The 27,500-nt window shown below is 35.9% G+C and overlaps 1 protein-coding gene across 4 annotated transcripts in view; it reads right to left on the reverse strand.

Moving 5' to 3' along the window:
• LOC115220440 (synaptogenesis protein syg-2) overlaps positions 1-27,500 on the reverse strand; it is a 675,863-nt gene that overhangs the window by 138,161 nt on the left and 510,202 nt on the right. For all 4 annotated transcript variants that reach the window (XR_003882533.2, XR_003882534.2, XM_029790569.2 and 1 more), the window contains exon 8: positions 14,178-14,459. Coding sequence is in view for 2 of the 4 variants with exons in the window: in XM_029790569.2 (XP_029646429.2) it covers positions 14,178-14,459 (282 nt within the window). In the remaining 2 variants the exon portion in view is untranslated. The remainder of the gene's footprint in view (positions 1-14,177; positions 14,460-27,500) is intronic.

The raw sequence follows: 27,500 nt of genomic DNA on the forward strand, positions 1-27,500 counted from the left end.
CCACATAGCAACTCCTGCGCTTATATTCAATCTTTCATCTTTTATCATTAAATTGTTTCAGTTATTAGACTGCGGCCATGCTGGGGCACTACCTTGAAAAATTTTTAGACATCTAAATTGACATCAGTACTTATCATTTAAAACCTAGAACTTATTCAATAGGTCTCTTTTGCCAAACTGCTAAGTTATGGGTGTTGTAAACACACCAAAACTGGTTGTCCAGCAGTGGTGGGGAACAAACACAGACACAAAGACATACACACTCATATATATATATATATATAATAATATATATATATATATATTTATATATGAATATAATATATATATATATGTGTGTATATATATATAGTTATATGTGTATATAGCAATATATGTGACCGCATGTGTATCATTGGCGATTTTTTTTCCTCCGTCTTCCCTTCCTTGGATCTTTCCCTTTCCTATGTTTCTGATGAAGAGCTTCACTCGAAATGTTAAATCCTCCTTCTTTCTTTCCTTTCCTGAGCATCCAATAATACTATACTTGTTCCATGTCCTTGCGTTGTTGTGTTTTCTCTTTGTGTTTACGTGTTTGGATTAACTTTATATGTGTATCTATATATATACATATATACATACATATATACATACATATATATATATATATATGCATATATATATATATATATGTATGTATATATGCAATGGGCTTTCAGTTTCCATTTACTGAATCTTCTCACAAGGTTTTGGTAAATCCGAGGCTATAGAATGTGCTGGGACTGAAACCAGAGCCATGTCATTTGTCATTAAAGCTTATGGGAAATAGATTTGTTATACTTCTACAAGAAACAAAATATTTTAGTATTTTTTTATACAATTCCTAATGATGTTTAATTAAAAAGTAAAAAACCAACGAGCTTTCTTTTAGCATGAAATGACTAGGGGGTGGGGACCAGTAGTAAAAGGTTTAGATAAAGTTACCAAGTTACCTTTTCAAGTCATACTGATTCATAAGGGCCAGTTTCCCAATTCCATGGCATGTATATTCCTCACCTGGGTTACCGGTCCGTCGCAAGGTTACTTATTATTTGCCAGCTGGGTGGACTGGAGCAACGTGAAATGAAGTGTTTTGTTCAAGAACACAATGCATCGCTCGGTCAAAGGATCGAAACCACAATCTTATGATCATTGAGTCCAACACTTGTAACCACTAAGCCACATGGCACAACAAGGATGGAAGGCAATGCTGACCTTAGTGGAATTTGAACTCTGAACCTGAAGACACATGAAATGCCACCTCCCCAGCATTGGGTAAAATGGGACCCAAAGGCGAGCGAGCTGGCATAAATGTTAGCACGCCAGGCGAAATGCTTGGCGGTATTTCGTCTGCCGTTACGTTCTGAGTTCAAATTCCGCCGAGGTCGACTTTGCCTTTCGTCCTTTTGGGGTCGATTAAATAAGTACCAGTTACACACTGTGGTCGATATAATCGACTTAATCCATTTGTCTGTCCTTGTTTATCCCCTCTGTGTTTAGTCCCTTGTGGGTAGTAAAGAAATAGGATGGAACCCAAAGAGCAAAATAGGAATCAAAAGAGTTCATAGGCAAAAAATGGTTGAGAACCACTGGTCTAATTTATTTACATCATAATCATCATCATCGTCATCGTCATCCTCCTCCTCCTCATCATCATCATCGTTTAATGTCCATCTTCCATGCAAGCATGTATAGCATAGTTCACAAGAGTTGGCCAGGTAGGAAAACTATCCTAAGCTACTGTGTCTGTTTTGGCAGTGTTTTTACAGCTGGATGCCCTTCCTAACACCAACCACACTGCACAGTGACACTAGCACAGTGCTTTTTATGTGGCACTAACACAGGTGAGGTTAGTTTTGGCATGATTTATTTACCTACCTGTATATCATCATCATCATCATCATCATCATCATCATTACTTAATGTACCATCAACGTTTTAACATCTACCATTCCATGCTTGAATGGATTAAACGGTATCCATTGATGCAGATTTTCTATGACCAGGTACTCTTCTTCCTACCAAGTCTCACCTGCAATATTTCTCCATAGCCGGACATGGGGAAGACTGGAGGTGAGTGACATCACTAGTATAATGCCAAGAGAAAGTGACACAGACACACAAACATGTGTGTGTATGTATATATCATCATCATCATCATCATTATCATTTAATGTCCATCATCCATGCCAGCATGGGTGCGAAGGTACCACAAGAGCCGGTCAGGCCAAAGCCTGCACTAGAATTCTGTGACTGTTTTGGCAAGGGTTTTACAGCTGGATGCCCTTCCAAATGCCAACCACTTTACAGTGTGGACCGGGTGCTTTTAAGCGGCACCTGCACCTGACAGGGTCACCAAGTACTTGCAAGAAAAGAAGTAAAAAAACAGCAGGATACTTCCAGCTTTGTTCTGTCAAATCAGCTTTCAAAGCTTTGGTTGGTTCGGGGCCACAGTTTGAGATATTTCCCCAAAGTGCTATGCAGTGGGACTGAACCTGGAACCATGAAGTTAGGAAGTGAACTTCTTAACCACACAGCTGTGCCCTTGCTTATATGTATGTATGTGTATATTCTTTTATTATTTTACTTGTTTCAGTCATTTGACTGTGGTCATGCTGGAGCACTGGCTTCAGTTGAGCAAATCAACCCCAGAACTTATTCTTTGTAAGCCTGGTACTTATTCTATCAGTCACTTTTGCTGAACCGCTAAGCTATGGGGACGTAAACATACCAGCATTGGTTGTCAAGTGATATTGGGGAGACAAACACAGACACACAAACACACACACGCACGCACGCACACACACACACACACACACACACACACACACACACACACACACATACAGAGATATATATAGATATATATACGATGGGCTTGTTTCAGTTTCTGTCTACCAAATCCACTCACAAAGCTTTGGTTGGCCTGAGGCCATAGTATAAGACATTTGCCCAAGGTGCCAGACAGTGGGACTGAACCCGGAACAATGTGTTCGGGAAGTAAGCTTCTTATCATACAGCCATAGCTGCGCCTATTATATATATATATATATATATATATATATATATATATACACATACATACATGCATATGTGTGCGTGTGTGTGTATATATATAATATATATATATATATATACATACACATACACTCACATACTAACATACACATACTAACACCCACACACATACATGCATATATATATATATATGTATATATGATCATACATAGCACATAAGAATCAATAAAGAAATGGGGAAGAACTTATCAGTGTGACAACAAACTTATGATAAGTCATTCCTCAGAAAGTTTTTAAAAAGAACCTAAAAACAAAAAAAAAGAAACAAAGATCAAAAAGACCCCAGTAAATTGCCAAAAGTAGGTCCTGAAAACACACACACAAACACATTCATACGTGCAAACAAATATACAGACCCCCAAACGTGCAAACACATACATTTACTTCTCTCAAATATGAAGCTGTTAGGCAGGAAAAGATGCGTGAATATAGATGTACTGAAGCCAGTGTTAGTCACCGGTTGTGTTTCTACTTGAAATGCAGTCTTGTTAATGTAATTATTTGCTCGAATGCTTGATCAATGAACTGTTAGTTTCATCATTGAGACAGTCATCCAGACATTGTGTACAGGGCCTCTTTACAAGTGAGCAGTAATAGCATGGTTCTGTTTTCCTTTTATATTTATCTAAAAATCTTGAAACTCGGGAACTTTGGTATAAACTCAATAATAAAAAGAAATTGTGAAAATGGTGGAGAAGCGAAATAACTAAATGGATATAAAAAGAAATTGATTTACAATTCACAGGTTTTGAGTTCAAGTTAAATCTGTGGTGAATTTTTGTTTGGTTGCTGTGACATATTTAGGTAGTCATATTTAATTTGATGTGACAACGATAAACTAATATGAACAATTTCATGCTGTGTATGTTACAGATGATAAAAAAACAAAAAACAAGAAGAAACAAAAATTAGAAACATTACCACAGATAGTACACAGACTTACAAAATAGGAAAATTAATTAAGAATATCATTATCATGCTTGACAAGGAAAGTGAAATAAAAGTATTATAATGCAGACATATGCAAATACTTAATAATCAATGAAATAGACAAAGTACAATACAAACATATATGAAACAGAAGATAAGAAAGGTTTATTGTGGACATATTTGATAAATATTTAAATACTTGAAATTTAATAAAGATAAATAACTAAAACTAAATGCAAAAGAAATAAGGTAATTGGCATAAACACTGTAGCTGATCCAGTAATTTGTCATGGTTACAATATTCTGAAGTGGATGCTAAACAAACTAGCAATTTGAAAAAAAATGAAAAAAAAATAATAATAATAACATTTAGAATAAATACACTCAAAATCTGACATAAGAAAATTCTATTTGTTGTGAATACAAAAAAGGTAGGGATCTCATGTGGCTGAAAACTATTTTATAATATCCACAGAAAGACTATAAAAGTACTTAGCAAAAGAAAATAATGGAAAATTGATATGAACAGCTACAAAACAGAACAAAAGGAAAGAAAAGTATTTTCTGATTTCAAGGAAGCCAATAAATATAAAAGAGAAGCTGAAATGACAGATTGTTAAGAAGAAAATAGAGAAATAAAAAGGAAAATATAATTAGGAAAAAGCTAAAACTGGAGCTTCAGAAGGCCATAATATGAAGACAGCAATAAAATACTCTGCATGTCCAGTACGTGAGAATATGAATAGTGAAGAAGATGGGGACTGAAGAAAACCCAGAAAACATCGCCTGAGAAGTACAGAACTGAAAGTGGAGGCTGAAGGGTTCTTGATTGCAACACAAGGTCAAGGCTTCCTACCATGCCCACCCCCACTCCAAAGCATGAAATGAAGGAGAATTACTATTAATAACAGCTGGATATGTAAATATGGAGTGGAACACTTAACCATATCGTATTAAGCTGACAGGTCTTAGCCAAAAAAGGGCATGTGGTTATTGAGGTGGGGCCAACATTATATAGTACCTATTAAAATGAGGTAGTTCATGAATTCACTGGAAAAGGGCCTCGGGGAAGGATGAAACAAAAACATTATTATTATTGAGCTCCCAGGTCACTCAATAATAATAATAATAATAACAATAATAAAATGGGAATTGCAAAATCCTGTGGGATGCAATGAACCTGTGTGATCACCCGACCAGACATAAAAAACCGGACATTGTTGAGGTGAATAAAAAAGAGAGAACATGTATGATAATCGACGGAGCATACCCTGGTGACATCAGGATCAATGTGGAAGAAGAAAAAAAAATAAACAACTATGACGATTTAAAGTGGGAAATACGAAGATTGTGGTCAATGAAGAGAGTAGACATAATACCAATAGTAATTGGCCCACTTGGAAGTATCAGCACTCAACTACCAAAAAAGATCAGTGCAAGTGAGAAGGTAGAACACCTACAAAAATCAGCATTGCTTGGAACTGCAAGAATTCTTCACAGTAAATAAGTGTCACCTTAGTCTGCTGGCTGTGGACAGCTGACACTGTCCATCATACCCAACAAAATAAGTTGTGAGTTTTCATATAATAATAATATAATAATAATAATAATAATAATAATATAATAATAATAATAATAATAATAATAATAATAATAATAATAATAATAATGATAATGATAATGATAATGATAATAATAATAATAATCCTTTCTCCTATAGGTACAAGGCAAGAAATTTTTGGGGTGAAGTAGTAAGTCAATTATGTTGATCCCAATATGTGACTGGTACCTATGACTCCAGAGCAATTTGAGCTCAGGACATCACAGGATGGAAGGAACACCACAAACCGTTGTTTGTTTGTTTGTTTTCCTGATGGTCTGATCAGAAAAGCTTGTATGAATGAAAGTGAATGGACAATGAATTGCAGAAGACAAATGTAAAGTTTTCTCATTCTTTAGATGTAGGAAATGGTTAGAGGGATTATGTTAATTAAATTAGAGAAACTCTTTATTTACACAGACATGATTGCAGAAAGTAAAGAATTCTTGGTAAATTTCCTTAGTTTACAAATTCTTCACTTTCATTTATAAGAGTATATCTGTGTGTGTGTGTGTGTGTGTGTGTGTAGATCTTCTATGTGTCTATGTACGTTTCACATGTATGCCTGCTGTGTCTTGTGAGTTTGTCTCTATGCTTCATTTTGTTTGTTTTAATATGTATATATGTATACACACTCATTTCTTCATTCTTGTGTGTTCTTATATAAATGCATATGCACACACAAACACACAGACAGACAGTATAATTGTGTGTATATATATATATATAATATATATATATATATGTCTGTGTGTGCGTGTATGTGCGCGCGCGTGTATATACATATACAGATATATATATATATGTGTGTATATATATATATATATATATATATATATATGTATGTATGTATGTATATGTATATATATATATATATGTATGTATGTATGTATATGTATATATATATATGTATGTATATGTGTGTGTATGTATATATATATGTAGGTATGTATGTATGTATGCATGTATGTATGTATGTATGTATATACATGCTTATAAATTACATATTTATTTATTTATATATGTGTACATATATACTCAAACTTTTGAAGACACACACACACACCTGCGCTGGCGCTTGTTTGTGTGTGTACATAGATACATACAGATATGTGTGCACAAGTATATTTGCACAGGTGTATGTGTTATGCACACATGTTCTACATTAGTTTCTGTGGCTATCTCCTCTTGTTATCAATGATTCCTTAAAGCCATCATACCAGCAATTGGTGAAGAAATAAAGAACAAACCAATGAATATGCAACCCGCTCCACCACCTCACGCACACACACATACACTGTATATCAGATGAAGGGGGCGGAGGAAGAGTGTTGCTTAATTACGAGAGGTGGAGGTAGGATATTTCTATGTATCAATGAAGTTGCATGCATTGAAAGGAAAGTGGATGCATATATATATATGTGTGTGTGTGTAAATATATAAATATATATATGTATGTATATATATATATGCACACACATATATGTATGTATAAATGTATGCATGTATATATATATATATGTATATATATATGTATATATATATGTATATATATATGTATATATATATATATATATATACACACACACACACACATATATATATATACACACACACATATATATAAACACACTCACATAGATGCACACAAATATTTTTCTATGCATACATGCATATACACACATGAATACATATACAGGTGTGTATGTGTGTGAGTGTGTGTATACAGTCTGTTTATTAATAAATATAAAAACATAATTTTGCAGTACATGTTTGTTCTGGAAGATTGCAGTATTTAGAAATATATCTTTTAGTCTGGTAATTGGCGACTTTTATCTAACCATAATTTTACCATTACTCACATCCATTTATTCATTGCTGTTTCAATCATTGCTCTCTCTCTCTCTCCTTCCCCCCTCTCTCTCTCCTTCCCCCTCTCTCTCTCTCCTTCCCTCTGTCTCTCTCTCACTCTTTCTCTCTCTTTTGCATTCATCAATATACAGAGAAAGTACAAACACACACACACGTATATATACACACACGAGTGGAAGAAGACTAAGCAAAGATGGAAAGAAATTGGTTGATTTTTCTGGTTTACATGAGGATGGTTAGCGAGATAAATAGAGGGAGAAGGTGAGAGAGAGAGAGAGAGAGAGAGAGAGAGAGAGAGAGAGAGATAGCAGGATGACTTGATATCTAAATGAAATTTACTGAGAAAAGAGTAGATAAAAATGCATGTTCAAAGAAAATAAGAGATACAGAGAGATTAAAAGAATATATATATTATATATATAGGTGCAGGAGTGGCTGTGTGGTAAGTAGCTTGCTTACCAACCACATGGTTCTGAGTTCATTCCCACTACATGGCACCTTGGGCATGTGTTTCCTACTATAGCCTCAGGCTGACCAGAGCCTTGTGAGTGGATTTGGTAGACGGAAACTGTAAGAAGCCCGTCATATATATGTGTATGTGTGTATATATATATATATATGTATGTGTGTGTATATGTTTGTGTGTTTGTCCCCCCCCAACATCGCTTGACAACCAATGGTGGTGTGTTTATGTCCCAGTAACTTAGCAGTTCGGCAAAAGAGACCGATAGAATAAGTATTAGGCTTACAAAGAATAAGTTCTGGGGTCGATTTGCTTGACTAAAGGCGGTGCTCCAGCATGGCTGCAGTCAAATGACTGAAACAAGTAAAAGAGTAAAATATTTATATATATATATATATATATATACACACGAGGAGATATTGATAAATCGGGTACAGCTGATCATGCATGGAAAAATGGAGACCACCTCCCCCTGTAGGATGAAGTTAAAATAATAGACAGAGAAGCTGCACATATGCTAGGACACAACAACCTCCTAAGCAGATTGAGTGTAGATATGAACAGCATAAGGGAACCTGTATTAAGGAAGGATAGAAAAATATTAGATTTATAAGCCCTAAAATTCACTCCATAAAATTCACGGGCATATGGTGTAGTGGTTAAGAGTGTCAGGATTCCAAGCAGTGACTTGAGCAATAACAATAATAATGATCATAATAATAATAACATTGAAAAATACCTTAGGAATGAGAATCTAGGTTCAAAATTTCCCCAAGACACCTGAAGCAGGCTGGAGGGTATATCAGCCGAAACGTTGTGTTAATAACAAACAAGACAAGGACAAATATCCGTTGAATGTAAGTAATATAAATAATGTACATAATTCCTCATCTCTTAAATATTGAACCGGTCTTTTGGTAGTTTGCAAACTAAATGGTTGATTCTGGCCATTGACAGTTTGTTGTCTGTTCATCCACTCAGCTTCTTGTGATATAAACCCTTGATTCAATAAGCTCATGTCCACCATGCTGTGTCCCATGATTCCAAAGTAATCTTAGCTGTGGTGGTTACCTGCTGCTAGGCCTGGCAAAGGTGCCACTGATGATTTAGCCCAAGGCCATTTACTCCCATATTCACAGCTAACCTGTGTTTACATGCTAATTAATCCATAGTTGTGACCCTGACAAGTGCTGCCACATCAGGTCTGGGCAGAACCTGGGAACAACAGTGGCTAAGAGATGATTCCACACTACTTGAAACCATGGAACTTTTGAATAGGAGCCCCACCACACAATGCAGTTTCATGTCATGCTTAAGACAAAGGAGTATGTAATACGAGAGAAATTCAGCTGTCATTTCCATTTCTAGTTTATCAAGAGAATATTCAGAGTGCTCCATCACTGACTCCTAAAAAACCCTATTTAGCACTTTTTTCAGCTTTATATTAAATCAACCTATGATTAAAGAAAATACAACCATTATCACCACCTTATCCTTTTTTAAATGTCAGACTGCATTGTTCAATGGGTTGATATTTAAAAAATGCAGTAGGATGTGATTTATGTAGGATTTGGTTACTATTTCTAGCAGGATGAGGCTGTTTGATTGGATTATATGGAGGTGAATTATATCAGTCTCATAGTCTGGAGAAGTCTGCAAAAATGATGGGGAAAAGATAGTCTACCTGACTAAACCTTAAAATAAGAATTTGAAATGATTGAATGAATCCGGCCTATCTTTTGAAGGCCTGGAATGAATCATTGAAAGGAAAAACCGTTGGATTGGGTTCTCACAATTACATGCTCAATAAATTGGAGCATAATGGTGTTCCCAACATGAGCAATAAAAGGATATATGAGTCTCTGCAATAGAGACATAAACAAACCAACACCAGTTGTCAAATGGTGGGGAACAAACACAAAGGCATGCACACACAGACACATGTACATACACACATACACACACACACACCACACACCACTCATATATGATTGACTACCATATAGTTTCTATCAGCCAAGTCCACTCGCAAGGCATTGGTCAGCTCTAGGCTATAGTAGAAGATACTTGCCCAAGGTGTCAGGCAGTGAAACTGAACATCAAAGCATGTGGTTGAGAAGCAAACATCTTGCTACGCAGCTATGCCTGTTAAAGTTGGAGGGTGCAGGAGTGGGATTTGAACTCACAGCACAGAGATATACAGAATGAAAGCCAGCAAGACATTTATTTTTTTCTCTGACATGCCAACGACTCTACAAAGCCACTGCCTAAGATATATATATATATATGTGTGTGTGTGTGTGTATGTTTGTATGTATGCATGGGAGTGGGTGTCTGGGTATATGCCTGTGTGTATAGCTACTCAAGAATCCAGGCAATAGAATCTAAGTTCATGTACACACACACACACACATGCACACACATACACGCGCATGCACAAACACACACACGCAAACATACATACACACACACAAACACACATATGCACACACACACATACAAACACACACACACACAAACACACACACTCACACACATGCAAGCACACATATACGCAAACACACTCACATGCGCAAACACACACACACACACACTCACCCCACACACTTAACACATGCAAACACATACATGCACACACTCACACACATTCACACACACACATGTATATACATGCACACACTCACACACACATTCACGCACACACACACACACACACTCATGTCTTCTATGCACCCTGATCATTTTCTTTTTCTTTCATGGACAGTTATACATTTATATATTTCAATATCTCCATACAAAACCATTGGCAAAGCAAATTATTAGCACATATTACATATTTGGACAGTTCCACACTGCTAGAGAAGACACAGTCTATAACAGACCGATGTTTATAACTTTGCACTGGTAATAACTTGACCATAAAGTTATCGACCAACAATGTTCAGCTAGAATGGACTAAAGCAATGTAGTCTGTTGTGATGGCAGATACCCAAAGGATTTAGCATGGTCTGAACTTTATAATCATGAAGTCAGCATTCCACCAGATTAATTACACAAACATTGTGTAACATTCAACTGAAGGAAAGGGGATAAATGCATAGATATAGGTACATACATACCTACATACATACACACACATATATGTATGTATGTATGTATGTATGTATGTATGTATGTATGTATGTATGAGTGTATGTATGTATGTATGTATCTATCTATCTATCTACCTATAGATTTACAATTATTTATGTAATCATAATGAAGAGTACTTGCAAAAAGTACCAACGTGCTAGAAATAGAAGTCAAAAAGATATATCATCATCATCATCGTTTAACATCTGTTTTCCATGCTGGCATGGGTTGGACGGTTCGACTGGGGTCTGGGAAGCCAGGAGGCTGCGCCAGGCTCCAGTCTGATCTGGCAGTGTTTCTATAGCAGGATGCCCTTCCTAACACCAACCACTCCGTGAGTGTAGTGGGTGCTTTTTACATGCCACCGGCACAGGTGCCAGAGGAGGCTGACAAACAGCCACGATCAGTTGGTGTTTTTTATGTGTCACCGACACGGGTATCTTAACTACAATTTCCATTTGATTTTTATTTTGATGTTGGTGTTGACATACTTGACTCAATAGGTCTCCTCAAGCACAGCAGGTCACTCTACGATCCAAGGTTAGTACAGCAGGCCGTCCTGTGAGCCATGAACTCACTTCTTTTATATATATATATAGATATATATATATCACTTTGATCACTTTGACCGACCAGTCCGTCAGGCGTCCATTTGACACTGCTGGTCACAGCACACTGTCCACTCCTCTCTGGATCGCGCCTTTCTCATCCACGTGATCCCAATCGTTCTCTTGAAATCGTCACTCCACCGTCGTGGAGGTCTTCCGGGTGGTCTTTTCCGCTCACGTGGGTACCACTCGATAACTGCGTGTGTCCACCGATTATCGGTGAGCCAAGCGACGTGTCCAGACCATCATCAGAGGCATCGACTGGCAAGGCGGTGTCGACATCAATGTCGAGCTCCTCACCCACCTCCGTTTCGCTGACGACATCGTACTCATCGCTGAAACCACGGATCAGCTTCAGACCATGCTGACGGAGCTCGACATCAAAAGTTCTGCAGTGGGTCTCAAGATGAACCGCATGAAAACAAAGTTCATGCGGTCAGACAACGTACCAACAGGTCGAATGGTGATCGGCAGTGATGAAATAGAGGAGGTGAGAGAATATGTCTACCTGGGACGGGAAGTAAATATGTGCCGGGATATATATATATATAGTTGTAAAATCTCAAGAAAAGATCTAAGTAGTAAGTATACTAAAAAGAGTGGCTGTTCCATGTTACTACTAGTTTAACCCCAGGCAGATTCTCCTCCAGCTGGTTATCAGTGTGACTCTGCACTCTTTATACACAATATATTGTTAGCAGGGGGTACAAACCCCTGTATATATATATATATATATATGTATATATTTGTACACACACACACACACACACACATGCACACTAACACATACAGGGAATGTATGTGTAAATGTATGTACATGGATGTATGTAAATACACCCACATACATCTTGGACATCCATTTCCCAACTCAGCCTTATAAACATTAATTCATAATAAACAAACTTTACTAAACATTACAACAATGAAACATATTCATACGTACATAAAAATTCACACACACAATAAGGATAAGATAAAGACAGGGAACCAGCAGAGTAATACATTATAAAACATAAGTAAAGGCGCAGGAGTGGCTGTGTGGTAAGTAGCTTGTTTACCAACCGCATGGTTCCGGGTTCAGTCCCACTGCATGGCACCTTTGGCAAGTGTCATCTACTATAGCCTTGGGCCGACCAAAACCTTGTGAGTGGATTTGGCAGACGGAAACTGAAAAGAAGCCCGTCGTATATATGTATATATATATATGCGCGTGTGTGTTTGTCCCCCTAGCATTGCTTGACAACCGATGCTGGTGTGTTTATGTCCCCGTTACTTAGCGGTTCAGCAAAAGAGACCGATAGAATAAGTACTGGGCTTACAAAAAGAATAAGTCCCGTGGTCGAGTTGCTCAATTAAAGGCGGTGCTCGAGCATGGCCGCAGTCATGTTGTAAAATTTACTGAAACAAGTAAAGGAGTAAAAGAGTATATAAACACACACACACATGCATACATGCACACACGAACACTTATGCATTACTTAAATAATTTTCGATTGTGTCCTCTAGTTTTTCGTATTAAAATAAATATATGTATTTATTTCTTGGACATGATTAAGTTTCCAGTAGACAATTGTCATTCAAATTTACATTGTATTTCATTACATTAACACTGGGTATATATCTAAGTCTATGAAATTGTACACTGTACACTCCTGGTGTATTTATGATATTTGCGTGTGTGTGTGTGTGTGTATGCATGTACATATCTATATCTATCTATCTATCTGTCTCTGTATGTGTATATATATATATATATATACACTCACATACTCATACACACAAACATTCATCTATATATATGATATATATGCATATATATTTGCATAAATGCATACATACATAAATGTATGTGCAATCATACATGTACATACATACTTACACACACATATATATATATATATATATGCATGCATATTAATACATATACATTTTCACCTCTATATACATCCTGCATTTTACACATCTTCACACATTTATTTATCTTTCTATCTACTCATATAAATATACATATATACATGTATATATATACATGTATATATATACATGTATATATATACATGTATATATATACATGTATATATATACATGTATACATACATATCCGTAAATCCTTAAGCACACAAACACACACATACATAGATAGATAGAAACCATAAATTATATTAACCGTTAACAAATTAAATAAATAGCCTTAAATGGCCAGTTACAATACGAATACATGAATATACTAAACGCTTTTTACTTCAGTGCAAAACATTTTCATTGAAGCATGAAGTAGGGTTTCTATCCATATGAGGATAATTTGTTTTGCATGAATTATCTGCTAAAATTTTGAACATAACATGAAAAAATTCCTTAAATGGGTGTATTTCGTTTTTTTATTTCGTAATTCGATACCGAAAATGCTTAATATCAATTGTATTTCTTATGTTTAATGACAAAAATATGGTGAAAGTAACGAAATAAATTCACTTACATTCAACTAACACTATAACACTTTGTGTTATGTGCTTGCCATGTTGCATAACTGTGAATGTGTTCTCTGCCCTGCATGCCAGCCGATCGGAATGGTTGGAGCGACTGACAGGGTGGAACCTCAGCACGGATCCTGTATGGATCAGTCCTCTGTTGGCCGAAAACCACTTGTAGAACACATAGGGAGGGTTACCAGGTTTCGCTTCACAGTACAGTGATTGGTCACTGCCTTCAAGCCAGGGGAAATCATGACTGCTGCTTATCATTGGCTGGCCAGGTGGGTCTAGAGAGGAAAGAAAGAAAAAAAAAAGTAATGGAATTAAAGAAGAAATTTAATACAATAAAGCAGTAGTGAAATATAGCAGAAATGGTAAAGTTGAGTAAATTCTGGGATTAAATTTCAAAGCACCGTTAAATTTTGTCCTCTGCAATTCTGTGTTCAAATACCTCCTTTCATCATCATTATCATCATTATCATTGCCATCATCATCATTACCACCACCATCACCACCACCACCACCACCACCACCACCACATCCACTACCACCACCACCATCAGCGTCATCATCGTCATCATCATCATCATCATCATCATCACCACCACCATCACTGCCTAATAATTAACTAAAAGTTAAGCATGAAATATTTTCACTATAGACACATTACAGTGGAGGCACAATGGCCCAGTGGTTAGGGCAGCATACTCTCAGAGGATCGTGGTTTTGATTATGCAAAAATGCATATATATATATATACACACACATGCATGCATGCATAGATATATTGGAAAAGAGAATATCTATGTTGAACTATTGAGAAATCTGCAGTTACTCTATCCTGATTAGAAATTCAGGTTTATACCTGTAATTATTGGGGTTCTGGGATATGTTACACACTGCCTAAATACCAATCTTGAGAAATTAGGCTTCTCAAAACCAGAAAGGAGAAAGCTAATTCGAAGACTACAGATCCAGTCCATCACTGGAACTAACAATCTGTAAAACTTTCCAGAAGTTTATCATTTAAATATATATGAGCATGTCTAGATCATCATCATCATCATCATCGTTTAACGTCTGCTTTCCATGCTGGCATGGGCTGGACAGTTTGACTGAGGACTGGTGAGCCAGAAGGGTGTATCAGGCTCAAATCTGATCTGGCAAAGTTGCTACAGTTGGATGCCCTTCCTAGTGCCAACCACTCTGAGAATGTAATGGATGCTTTTACGCATCACCAGCACGAGGGCCAGTCAGGTTGTTCTGGCAACAACCACGCTCATTTTTTTTTTATGTGCTACCTGCACAGAAGCCAGTCAGGTGGCACTGGCAATGACTACGCTTGAATGTTGATTTTCACATGCCACTGACACATATACCGATAAGGCAACGCTGGCAACAATCACGCTTGAATGGTGCTTTTTAGGTGCCACCAGCATGGGAGCCAATCTGTGGCCCTGGCAACAATCGCGCTTGGATGTGCTTTTAATGTTCCACTGGCACAAGTGCCAATCAGGCAGTACTGTCATTGTCCACGTCAGCGATTTATGTATGAGAATACATACATGAAGCAAAAAACAAAAATCTGCACATATACATACATACATACATACAATAATACTCTGTTGTTTATGTTGAAATTCCAATGAAGGAGCCTTGGATCTAGGTTAGAAACTGGCTCTTTGTCTATTAGCAAATCTTGAAATAAAACTGAACAATGTCATAGATTCATGATGGGCTTCGCACTGCCGAATCTATTCACAAGGTTTTGGCCAGACTCTATATATTAGTAGAAGACCTTCGCCCAATGGACCTTCCAATGGGGTCTCAACCTAAAACCATGTGGGTGCTAGGCAAATTTCTTATCCACATTGTCATGGCTGCACCTCTACGTATGTACAGATTTATGTATACATAGTTATGTATGTGCATACATAATTTAGATGTATATTATACAAAATACTGCTAGGAACATATATATACATAGTAATGATTATATACATACACATACATCAACATATACATACACGCACATGCACACACACACACACCACATATATATATGAAGGTATGCATGTATAATGTATATTTGTGTGTGTGTAAATACATGCATACATATACACTTATGTGCATATATGCATATAAATATATATATATATATATATATTCATAGAAGGAGGGAGAGAGAGAGGGGGAGACTAATATATGAATAAATTTATGTCGCACACTCATATATATATACATTAACACAGACATATATATAGATGCATACGCACACATGTGCACACACACACACAGGGTATATAATTTATATGTGATAGGCTATTAGAAACACATATAATTGCTGTTACTTTAAGAGTGTATAAGAGTGCAACTTGCGTATATGTGACAAAAGATTGTGCAACATTCACTGTAGACAGCAAGTAGATTAAATGAGCAATTCCTTGCAGTAGAGTTTGCAGTTGACATGGTAACCGTAAGTTAGAGCTGGTTTCCTGCAGTTTATTTCTAAATGTAATTGTGAGATAATTTAAGTTGTATTCACATGTAGTAGCATATGCCTCAATGCACTACACAAAAGTCAGAGATGTTATACATCGATGTACATACCTCCCTGTTCATAGACGTTTGTATGTATCGCTATGGGTTTATGTATGTGTGTGTGTGTGTGCGCATATGATCACAAACATGCATACACATAAACATACACACACACACATATACATATATATAGATGAATAGGTGAGAATATGTATAAATATATGCATGCTATTTATATTATATAATATATATATATATATATACATGCACACACACATATATATATATACAAATATATATATATACATATATACACACACACACACACACACACACACCACACACACACACACACACATATATATATATATATACATATATATATATATAATATTCATATATATATAATATATATATGTATGTGTATATATATATATATATATAATATATATATATATATAATATATATGTATGTATGTATATATATATATACAGACATACACACATATATATAAAGTATGTGTGTGTATACATAGGTATATATGTATATATAAACACACATACACACACATATATTTATATATGGTTATATATACATATATACATATACACATGTATATTTAGATACATGCATATATATATATATGTGTGTGTGTGTACATATATATTTCTATATATATATATATAAACATATATATATATATTTACACAATATATGTATATATATATATATATTGTGTGTGTATGTGTCTTTATGTATATACAACATGTACATGTACATGTAATGCCATACCTTATATCTTGTATGCTAATTGCACTTTAACATCAGATTTTGTACATGTATAAATAAACATGTGAATCCTCACATAATGCTACATAATCATATTTATATATATATATATATTTTTATATATATATATATATATATACAGATATGAGCTGAAACACTGTCCTCCAGGCATTTGCTTGAAAGTCAATATAATAAGATTGTGCTTTATATATATCTTTATCCATATGCATCAAAGTTTGTCTGTATTTTGAAACAACTGCACCATTTTTCAAGGAATATTTACTAAATTTTGTAGCGAGATTTAGATGCAGCCCAAAATGATATGAAGGCACAAAAGAGACTGAGAGAAAAAAAAACAACAAAAAAATACAAGGTCTAAGGCTGCTTTTGTTGTTAAATAGTAAAGAGTCAAGAAAAGAGATGTAGAATGAGTGAAAGTTGTAATGGAGTGATAAGTGAGTAAGAGTGTTAGTACAGAAACTGTTGTTGGTTTGTGATTTCAAACTCCGTTTCCGTTTCTCCTTCAGGCTTTCTTTAACATCCACATACAAACACACACATATAGTCACAAGCATGGCTTTGTGTTAAGGAATTTCCTTCCTTATTGCATGCCTACAGTTCCACTGTGTGACATCTTGGGCAAGTGTTTTCTACTTTATCCCCATGCTGACCAATGCCTTGTGAATGAATTTGCTTTATGGAAACTGAAAGAAGTCTGTTGAATGTGTGTGTGTTAAAGAAAGCTTGAAGGAGAAAGGAAAACCAAGTTTGATATTACAAACTGACAACAGTTTTTGTACTAACACTCCTACTCACTTATTACTCCATTATTACTTTCACTATTTCTACATCTCTTTTCATTAATTTTTTATAGCCATATCTACATACATCCCAGATTTTAGAATAGATACATCATATTATTGCATGTCATTAGAAGCAAATAAAAACGTTGGTGTCAGTCAGGTAGGGCATCCAATTGTAAGACACTGTCTGAAAAAGTCCTGTCTAATACATGTGATAAGACAGAGCAAATAGAAAAGTAATGATAATGATGTTTGCATAAATATTGATTATTGTTTCCAGCATCCTCTATATGATAGCTTTGCCTGCTAGAAATAACAACCAAATTTCCTTCAAGTCATACCCTACTGTTTTAAAAGATTAAGATGATACATTAGATAGTGTATTCCTTTACATACAATGACTGTAAAAAAAAATGTGGGTGAGATGGTGATCAGGGCTGAAATTGAAATCCTGTCTGACCCATGCAGGCATGGAAAAGTAGACATAAAATGATGACAATGATGATGATAGTGATTCTGAATATAATGAAAACAAACAGCTACTAAACTGATTAACAGTTATTGTAAATAACCCACACACTTTGATCAAAGCTCAGTTGGAGACATGATGCTTCTTTTTTCCAAGCCTATTCTTTCATGACGATGGTGGTCTCCGCCCTTATGTGGTACACTTCAGCAATACTCTCACCATGCAGAACAACTTAATTTAGCAGTCTCTTTAGGTCTTTAGGTTATGTCACTCTTACCATTTCTCACTCTCAGACTTTCTCAAAGCAATTCAAAGCGGTTCACCCAATCTTTCCTTCCCAGAACAGTGAATCCTCTTGAATTCCATACCCTCTTCCATTCCTCTTATGTTTACAGCGTATCAGATACACCCCTTCCAAAACACCATCATAATTTACACTATACAAGTTACCCAAAACTTCCCCTTGAATATTGGGGCTTGTGCCATTCTTTATGCTCATATATATATATATATATATATATACAAGTGAGTGGACAAATGAAAGAAGGGCAGTCAATCAATTTATTGGGAGTTACATGTATGGATCAAAAATTTGATTTAAATTCATTGGAACTCTAGTGTTTCAAGCATGATGCTAGTCATCAGCCATTTTGACTTCAAATGACAGAAGTTGATTGTTATTACTGTAAGGTAGGCTGCAATTGGTTGAGGAAGGTCACATGGTATTGTGGTTTGATGTTGGTATATGGGTAACAGTTAGAAAATACTGCATGGCAAACAGAAAATTGACCACGTGGAGGGCAGGAGAGAGTTCACATGGTAATTAGATATCAGTTAGGTTGTTTTTGATGGGGGAAGTAGGAAAGGGTGGCATGTGCAAATATATAGTTCTATATGCGGGTGTATAGATGCACTCGTATAGTTTTGCGTGCATGTGAATTTTGATGTGAGTGTGCACATGGGTGTGCATGCACACGCTTGGATGACTAATCACAGCCCAACTTAGAGTAATAACATTCAACTTCTTTGATCTTTCTCTCTCTCTATATATATATACATACCTATATACTTACACACATATATATGTATGTATTAAAGTACAGATGTGGATATATAAATGTCAGAGGGATAGAAATGTCCAAGATTAGACTGGTTGAAAACTTTATAATACAGGCAAAACACACATAAATATTAGTATTATAAAACTTTGCATACCGAAAGTGTTTGACACTCTATAAATATCAGCGGCCTGTCAACAGGGATCTTAGTCCACACAGTATCAAGGTATGATATAATAAATATGTAACATATGGTATGATTATAATCAGGGCAAATTTTAGCCATTTCTCTGCAGGCTAAAAAATTTTAGCCATTTCTCTGCGGGCTAAAAAAAACTGTTGGATGAAAGTGATGATTGTTAGGGTTCTCCAATTTCTCGCTGAACACAGTCTATAGAGATCAAATGTTTGTGTTCACATAAGCTCCCTCCTGCCATCAAATCTACATTACCTCTACAGATGCATGATGTTCTACATGTCAGATGGTAAAATGAAGTGTTTTGCTCAAGAACACAATGCAACTTCTGGTTTGGGAATTGAAACCACAATCTTGCAACTGTGAGTGCAACACCCTAACCACTAAGCCATACATATACATATATTTGCGTATATGTATATGTTTATAAATGTATGCATGTATGGGTGTTTTGTGTGTAACTTTGTCTGGGCATTACATGATGGTTATAAATGTGTGTTATCATCATACAAGTAAGGTTGTCCATTTTGTGTCTTTCATGAAAAACATGTCTAGCTATGGGTAAACATTCTCTTGACTTGAAACAGGTGAGGACTGGCAACAGGAAGGGCATCTGATTGTGGTTGTCATACACAATATTCTATGGTCTCTCACACTGACATATTGCCTTGTCTTTTCCTGTCTTGGCCTTGCAGTACTTGGTGCAATTGTAGGTGTAACTTCATGAGATATGGCATATCTTGAGCATTTTAAAACCTAGTGGCATTCACCATTCTCTAGGTCTGACAACAGTTGATTTGTCACAGAAAGAGATAAAGATAAGGGAACAGAAAGTGAGTGAGAACATCTGAGTCCCTTTAATGGAGTTGTACATTAGTAATCCATTCTGAAAGGTAGAAAGGCCAAAGTTGTCTTTAGTGGGATTTGAACTCAGACTACGCAGAGAGCCAGAACAAATAGCACTGATCATTCTAGCTGACACTCTAACAACCCAGCCAACATCTCACCTAAATGTTGGTTCAATTAATCAATGTCACTTTATAATTTGTGCTGTTATTGGCCCTGAGAGAATGAAGTGAAAATCTGGCCTCAGTGAAATTTGAACTCATAATGCAGAGTGGCAATAATAAATACTGCTCTTTGCACCTGCTCCAATCCTCTATCAACCTTTCTGCTCTCTGACGTTCATACCTATCACTGTTATTCTTCTCACACCTTGTTATAATCTGTATTAGTTTTGTCAGAGAAGGATCCCTTTCTGTATTAGAGATGCATATCCATCATCAAGTGCACATTTACAGACTACACACCATATGAGTAATCTGTTTCAGGTGAGATACAACAGCAGTTTATTGTGCAGCTGCAGTCAATCAAAAACAAGCAGATGCAGTCTTTTGTTTAGATATACATACATCAACTAGCCAGTGCACACGCATACACTCACTTGCAGCCCCACCTCACACACAGTGGTCCTTCACTTTCACTAAGCTGTTTGCTTCATGCAGTTGCATACAGCTGCAGTCTGTTGCTACAGTAACAGCAGCAGAAATAGACCCTATTGAAATATCTATTGCATATTTACACTTCTATATTTAGTACAGAAATCCAGCGCAATACCTGCACAAAGTTTTTTTTTAATACAATATAATTGAATTCACATTCATGGCTAATTACAGTAATTTTCTAAACCTTAAATATGCCAGTAATTAGCTAATTGCTAATTATGAACTGCTGCTATAGCTATAATTTACATAACTCAAAATGAACAATCAGATATACACCTGGTAGAGAAAGAAGCAAAATGGTTTATTGGATATTGTACTGGATTATCATCTTGTAGGTCTTGAGTTCAAATCCACATCAATCCTTTCTTAGTGTTTGTTAGAATGTTTGAGAGAATATATTTAATTCTAACTTAGCTTAATTCTAACTGAAAGAAGCCCATCGTATATATGTATATATATATATATATATGTGTATGTGTGTGTGTTTTTGTGTCTGTGTTTGTCCCCCTAGCATTGCTTGACAACCGATGCTGGTGTCTTTATGTCCCCATTACTTAGCGGTTCGGCAAAAGAGACCGATAGAATAAGTACTGGGCTTACAAAAGAATAAGTCTCGGGGTCGAGTTGCTCGATTAAAGGCGGTGCTCCAGCATGGCCACAGTCAAATGACTGAAACAAGTAAAAGAGTAAAGAGCTTGACAAAATGTTCAGAATAACTACCAGATCAACTGAAAATATTATGATATCCCAAAGAGACCATCCTCCTGTAAAGAGCACATACATATATTAATAATTGGTGATATGTATATCATCATCATCATCATCATCATCATCATCATTGCCATCGTTTTGACACCCACCTTTCCATGCCAGCATGGGTCAGTTTACTGAGGCGAAATTTTTTTAAGCAGATGTCCTTACTCTAGCATCTTTCACCTGTTTACAAGCAGAGTACTAATATTTCCCCATAGCTAGACAATTCTGTAGAATATTGGAAAAGATTGACACCGCTTGTATGGGAATAACATCTCACTTATTTACAACTTGTTGTGTCTCATCGACATTGTTATGTCCTTCTTTGAACTCACTGGATATGCGACTTTATAACGTGGACATATAACAAGGTTATAACAATACAAATATCAATCAGAAACAACATGTAACAAACAATATCTATTCTCAACGACTTCTACGACTGTCTTCACAAAGCACCTGCACACACCACACTGTCCTTCACTGACAGAGTGCATGTACCTTAATATGGTTTAGGACAGTTGACTTGCTATCCCACAGGGGTGTCAGGATTTCACTGCAACACAACTACCATTTGATGTCAAGACTAGGAGACACATACACACATATTGATATAGTTAAACTATGTGTTAGAAGTAGCTGATATTATCAATATCACATACATAATGCACCAGGATCTGTGATAGTTTATTTGACAAAGATCTCTGCTAAGACTTAAAGTATTAAAAAACATAATGTACTTCAGAGCTTGGTGAGACAAAACTACCCTGGAAGTGAAGCCAGTATTTCATAGCACATTGCTGCTTATCAATGTCGTGTACTAGCTTCACTTCTGAAACAAAATCTAAATCACCAGCCTGATTTATATATAAATAGTGTTAAAACTATTTGCTTATTGACATTAGCATTGTGCAAGCAGAATAAATTCAAATTATGTGTTAGAAAGAGTTCAATAATGTAAACATTATCAATAATATATACTTAATATATGTGTATTAAGTAAATATTAATACATATGTATTATATTAATGCATACTTAAAATACCTGGAGCTATAGTTTTGCATCTGGAAAAGATCCTTTTAAAGGCACGAAGCAGTTTCATCTAGCTCTGAGGTATAAAGTGTTTTTTAACAAGTTATGTCTTTAAAGAGATCTTTCCCAGATGAAAAACCACAGTTCCTGGCATTTATAAGAACATTCAAGCATTAAATACATGATCTGTATTTATGTCTGTCTATATGTATGTAGGTTACACACACACACACACACACACACACACACACACACACACACACACACACACACACACACACACATACACACACACACACACACACACACACACACACACACACACACACACACACACACACACACACACACACACACACACACACACACACACACACACACACACACACACACACATACATAATTTTTTTCCATTGGTAGAGTTCGAAGTAGATAAATCAATAAATATTGGGTTGAAAAACTCCTTGGATAGCAAAAGTTAGAGGGTGTCAGGAGGGCAGCCTTGGAATATATGCACATAAAAAAAAAACCCAAAATTTTATTTCACAATCTCTTTAAGTTTCTAAATTTTTGTGACACAAACAATGTGTGTGTGTATGTGTATATATATATATATATATAGTTAATCCAAACAAGAAAACACAAAAAAAACAAAACACAACAACGCGAGGACGTGGAACAAATAAAGTATTATTGGACACTCAGGAAGGAAGGGAAGAAGGAGGGTTTAGCGTTTCGAGCGGAGCTCTTCGTCAGAAACATAGGAGAAGGAAAGATCCCGAGAAGGGAAGACAGAGGAAAAAAATCGCCGGCGGTACTCACGATGTCACATATATATATATATATATATATATATATATATATATACACGCATATACATACATACATACATACTACATACATACATACATACATACATACATACATACATACATATATATATATAATATATATATATATATATATATATATATATATATATATATATATATATATATATATATATATATACATACATACATATATATTTGTGTGTGTGTGTGTGAACATGGTGGGTTTCTTTTTCATTTTCTGTCTATCATTTTCACTTGTAAGCTTTGGTCAGCCCAGAGCTACAGTAGAAGACTCTTGCCCTATGTGCCATGCAATATGACTGAACTCCAAGACAATGTGGTTTAGAAGCAAAGTTCTTACCACACTGCCATACTTGCACACACACACACACACACACACACACACACACACACACACATGGATGTGTATGTGTGTGTATATATACATACATACATATACGTATGTATATATATACAGATGTATATATGTTGTCTGTCTTTCTGTCTGTTGGTATTCCACTCAATATTTTCTATCCCTCTCCGCTCCCTTTCTCGTTCTCTCTTTAACTATCAATCTATGTATCTATCACCCAGACCCTTTCATTTCTCCATTTCATATTTACCCTTCTTCCATTTCTTCTCTCTTCTTATACAAACACACGCCTTTACTCCATCTCCTTTAATAAACCCAACAGAAAAATCCCATAAACTTCCATAAACTCACATAACCCACATCAGCCCCCATAAACTCTAATCAAGAAACAATAGCTCTCTCTACCATCTAACTTATATCCTTCCCAATAGGGGGTATGATGCTCAGTTAATGAAGTTTTACTGCTCATAATGAAAATCTCAGCAGGCTTTTGGATGGTGGGGGAATTTCCCTATCGTACAAGAATTAGACATTTATCTGCCATAGATTTGTTAATATGATCTGAAGAAAGGCATAAAGATTATTAACATAACTCTTAAGATGAATTACAAGAATGTTGGTTTTGCTGTTGTTGTTGTTGTTTTTTAACCCTAGGCCATCAAATAACGATCAGACCTACCATCAATACATTCTTATCTGACTTCTATTGTATTATGTTATGGTATATTATATTATATTACATATATACACAGACATGGCTGTGTGGTAAGAAGCTTGCTTCCCAACCACATGGTTCCAAGTTCAGTCCCACTGTGTGTGACACATTAGGCAAGTGTCTTCTACTGTAGCCTCGGGCTGACCAAAGCCTTGTGATTTGATTTGGTAGACAGAAACTGAAAGAAGCCTGTTGTATACACACACACACACACACACACACACACACACACATATATATATATACATATATGTATGTATAAATCTATGTCTGTGCTTGTCCCCACAGCATCACTTGACAACTGATGTTGGCGTGTTTACGGCTTTGTGACTTAGCAGTTCAGCAACAAAAGAAATCAATAGAATAAGTACTGGGCTTACAAAGAATAAGTCCTGGGGTTGATTTCTTTGATTAAAAAACCATTTAAGGTGGTGCTCCAGCATGGCTGCAGTCAAATGACTGAAACAAGTAAAAGAATAAAAGAATAAAAGAATAAAAGAATATATATATATATATATATATATATATATTATATATATATATATGACACAGGCATGGCTGTATGGTAAAGAAGTTCTCTTAGCAGATGTATGGCCTGCGTTCAGTCCCACTGTATGGCACCTGGGGCAAATATATTCTTCTATGGCCCTGGGCTGATCAATGCCCTGTGAGTAAATTTGGAGAAGTCTGTCATATGTGTGTGTGTGTGTGTGTATGTATATGTGTGTGTGTCTTTGTGTTTATCCCTGCACTGCTTGACAGCCAGTGTTGGTTTGTTTACATCCATGTAACTTAACTGTTCAGTTAAAGACAAGGTACTAGACTTAAAAAAAAGAATTAAGTATTGGGGGTTGGTATGTATGAATAAACCACTCAAGGTAGTGCCCCAGCATGGCCACAGTCCAATGACAAATACAATTAAAAGAAAGACGAATACATCATAAATGTACACTGCCATGTTTCAGACAGCAGGGTGTGATATGAGGGAGATTTGGTTGCTATTTCTGGCAGGCTGAATGACTGCCTAAAGAGACCCCCCCTCCCACCTAAAGAAACAAAGAGGTTGCTTGTAATATGATGTCTGACATTAAGGTAGGTGAGGTGGCAGAAGCATTACCATTCCAAGCAAAATGCTTGGTGGCGTTTTGCCAATCTTCACTTTCTGAGTTGAAATGCTGCCAAGGTTGTCATTGGGTCATCTTCAGGGTCGGTAAAACAAGTACCAGCTAAATACTGGAGTTGATGTAACCTAATTACTCCATCCCCAGATATTGCTGGCCTTGTGCCAACATTTGAAACCAATAACACAAACATTCTTATTCTGCCAAGGTTGTCTTTGCCTTTCATCCTTTCAAGGTTGAACACTATCAGTTAAATTAATGATGATGACGAAGAAGAGAGGAATCTTAGTCTTGCAAGTTATATGATGACCTCACTGATGTTGGTGCCATGGAAAAAACTACCAGTACACTTTGTAAAGTGGTAAGCTTTAAGAAAGTCTTCCAGCCATAGAAACCATACCAAAGCAGATATTGGAGCACAATACAGTCTTCTGACCTGTTGGATCCTGTCAAACTATCCAACCCATGTCAGCATGGAAGACAGATGTTAAAAGATGATAGAGACTACATCGAATGACTTCTGTGTTAATTTATACAGTCAGCACTTCTCATTCTGAACCAAATCATTCTTTATAATCTAGCATTAACCTATCCATTTTATAGAGAAACAAAAAAAAACCCCTTCTGTTTTCTGCCTATGCGGAGACAGACAAGGTGAGGCCCTGGAAGGGAATTAACAGATGTTATTACTAAGAATGTGTGTTCAAATGGCTCAACCTAAGGACTCAATCTTCTGTGAAATTGCAGCAACAAGGATGAATAAATGTGGTTGATAGAGGACTGACCAGGCTGTTGTTTGTATAAATTGAGACAATCACCATCACTTTGCAGTTTTCCTATATAATCTGTAACCTTTAAAGTTCTATATTTTTCTTACATGCATATGTGTGTGTACGAGTTTTATGTATAAAGTTTATACACATGCATGTATATGTAAAAAAAGTTTGTCTATGTGTGTATGTATGGGTCTCTTGGTATGTGTGTGAGTGAGTGTAATGTGACCAATAGAGCATGTTCTTATCTTGGTGAAATTTTGAGTAGAAAATGAAGGACACATTTACACACAAGCTCGCACAAAGAAAACGATAATATCTAAAAAATACTGCTAAAAATAAAACATAGTAATATCTTTGATAAA

This window comes from Octopus sinensis, linkage group LG16 (genome assembly GCF_006345805.1).
Source record: "Octopus sinensis linkage group LG16, ASM634580v1, whole genome shotgun sequence".
Taxonomy (NCBI): domain Eukaryota; kingdom Metazoa; phylum Mollusca; class Cephalopoda; order Octopoda; family Octopodidae; genus Octopus; species Octopus sinensis.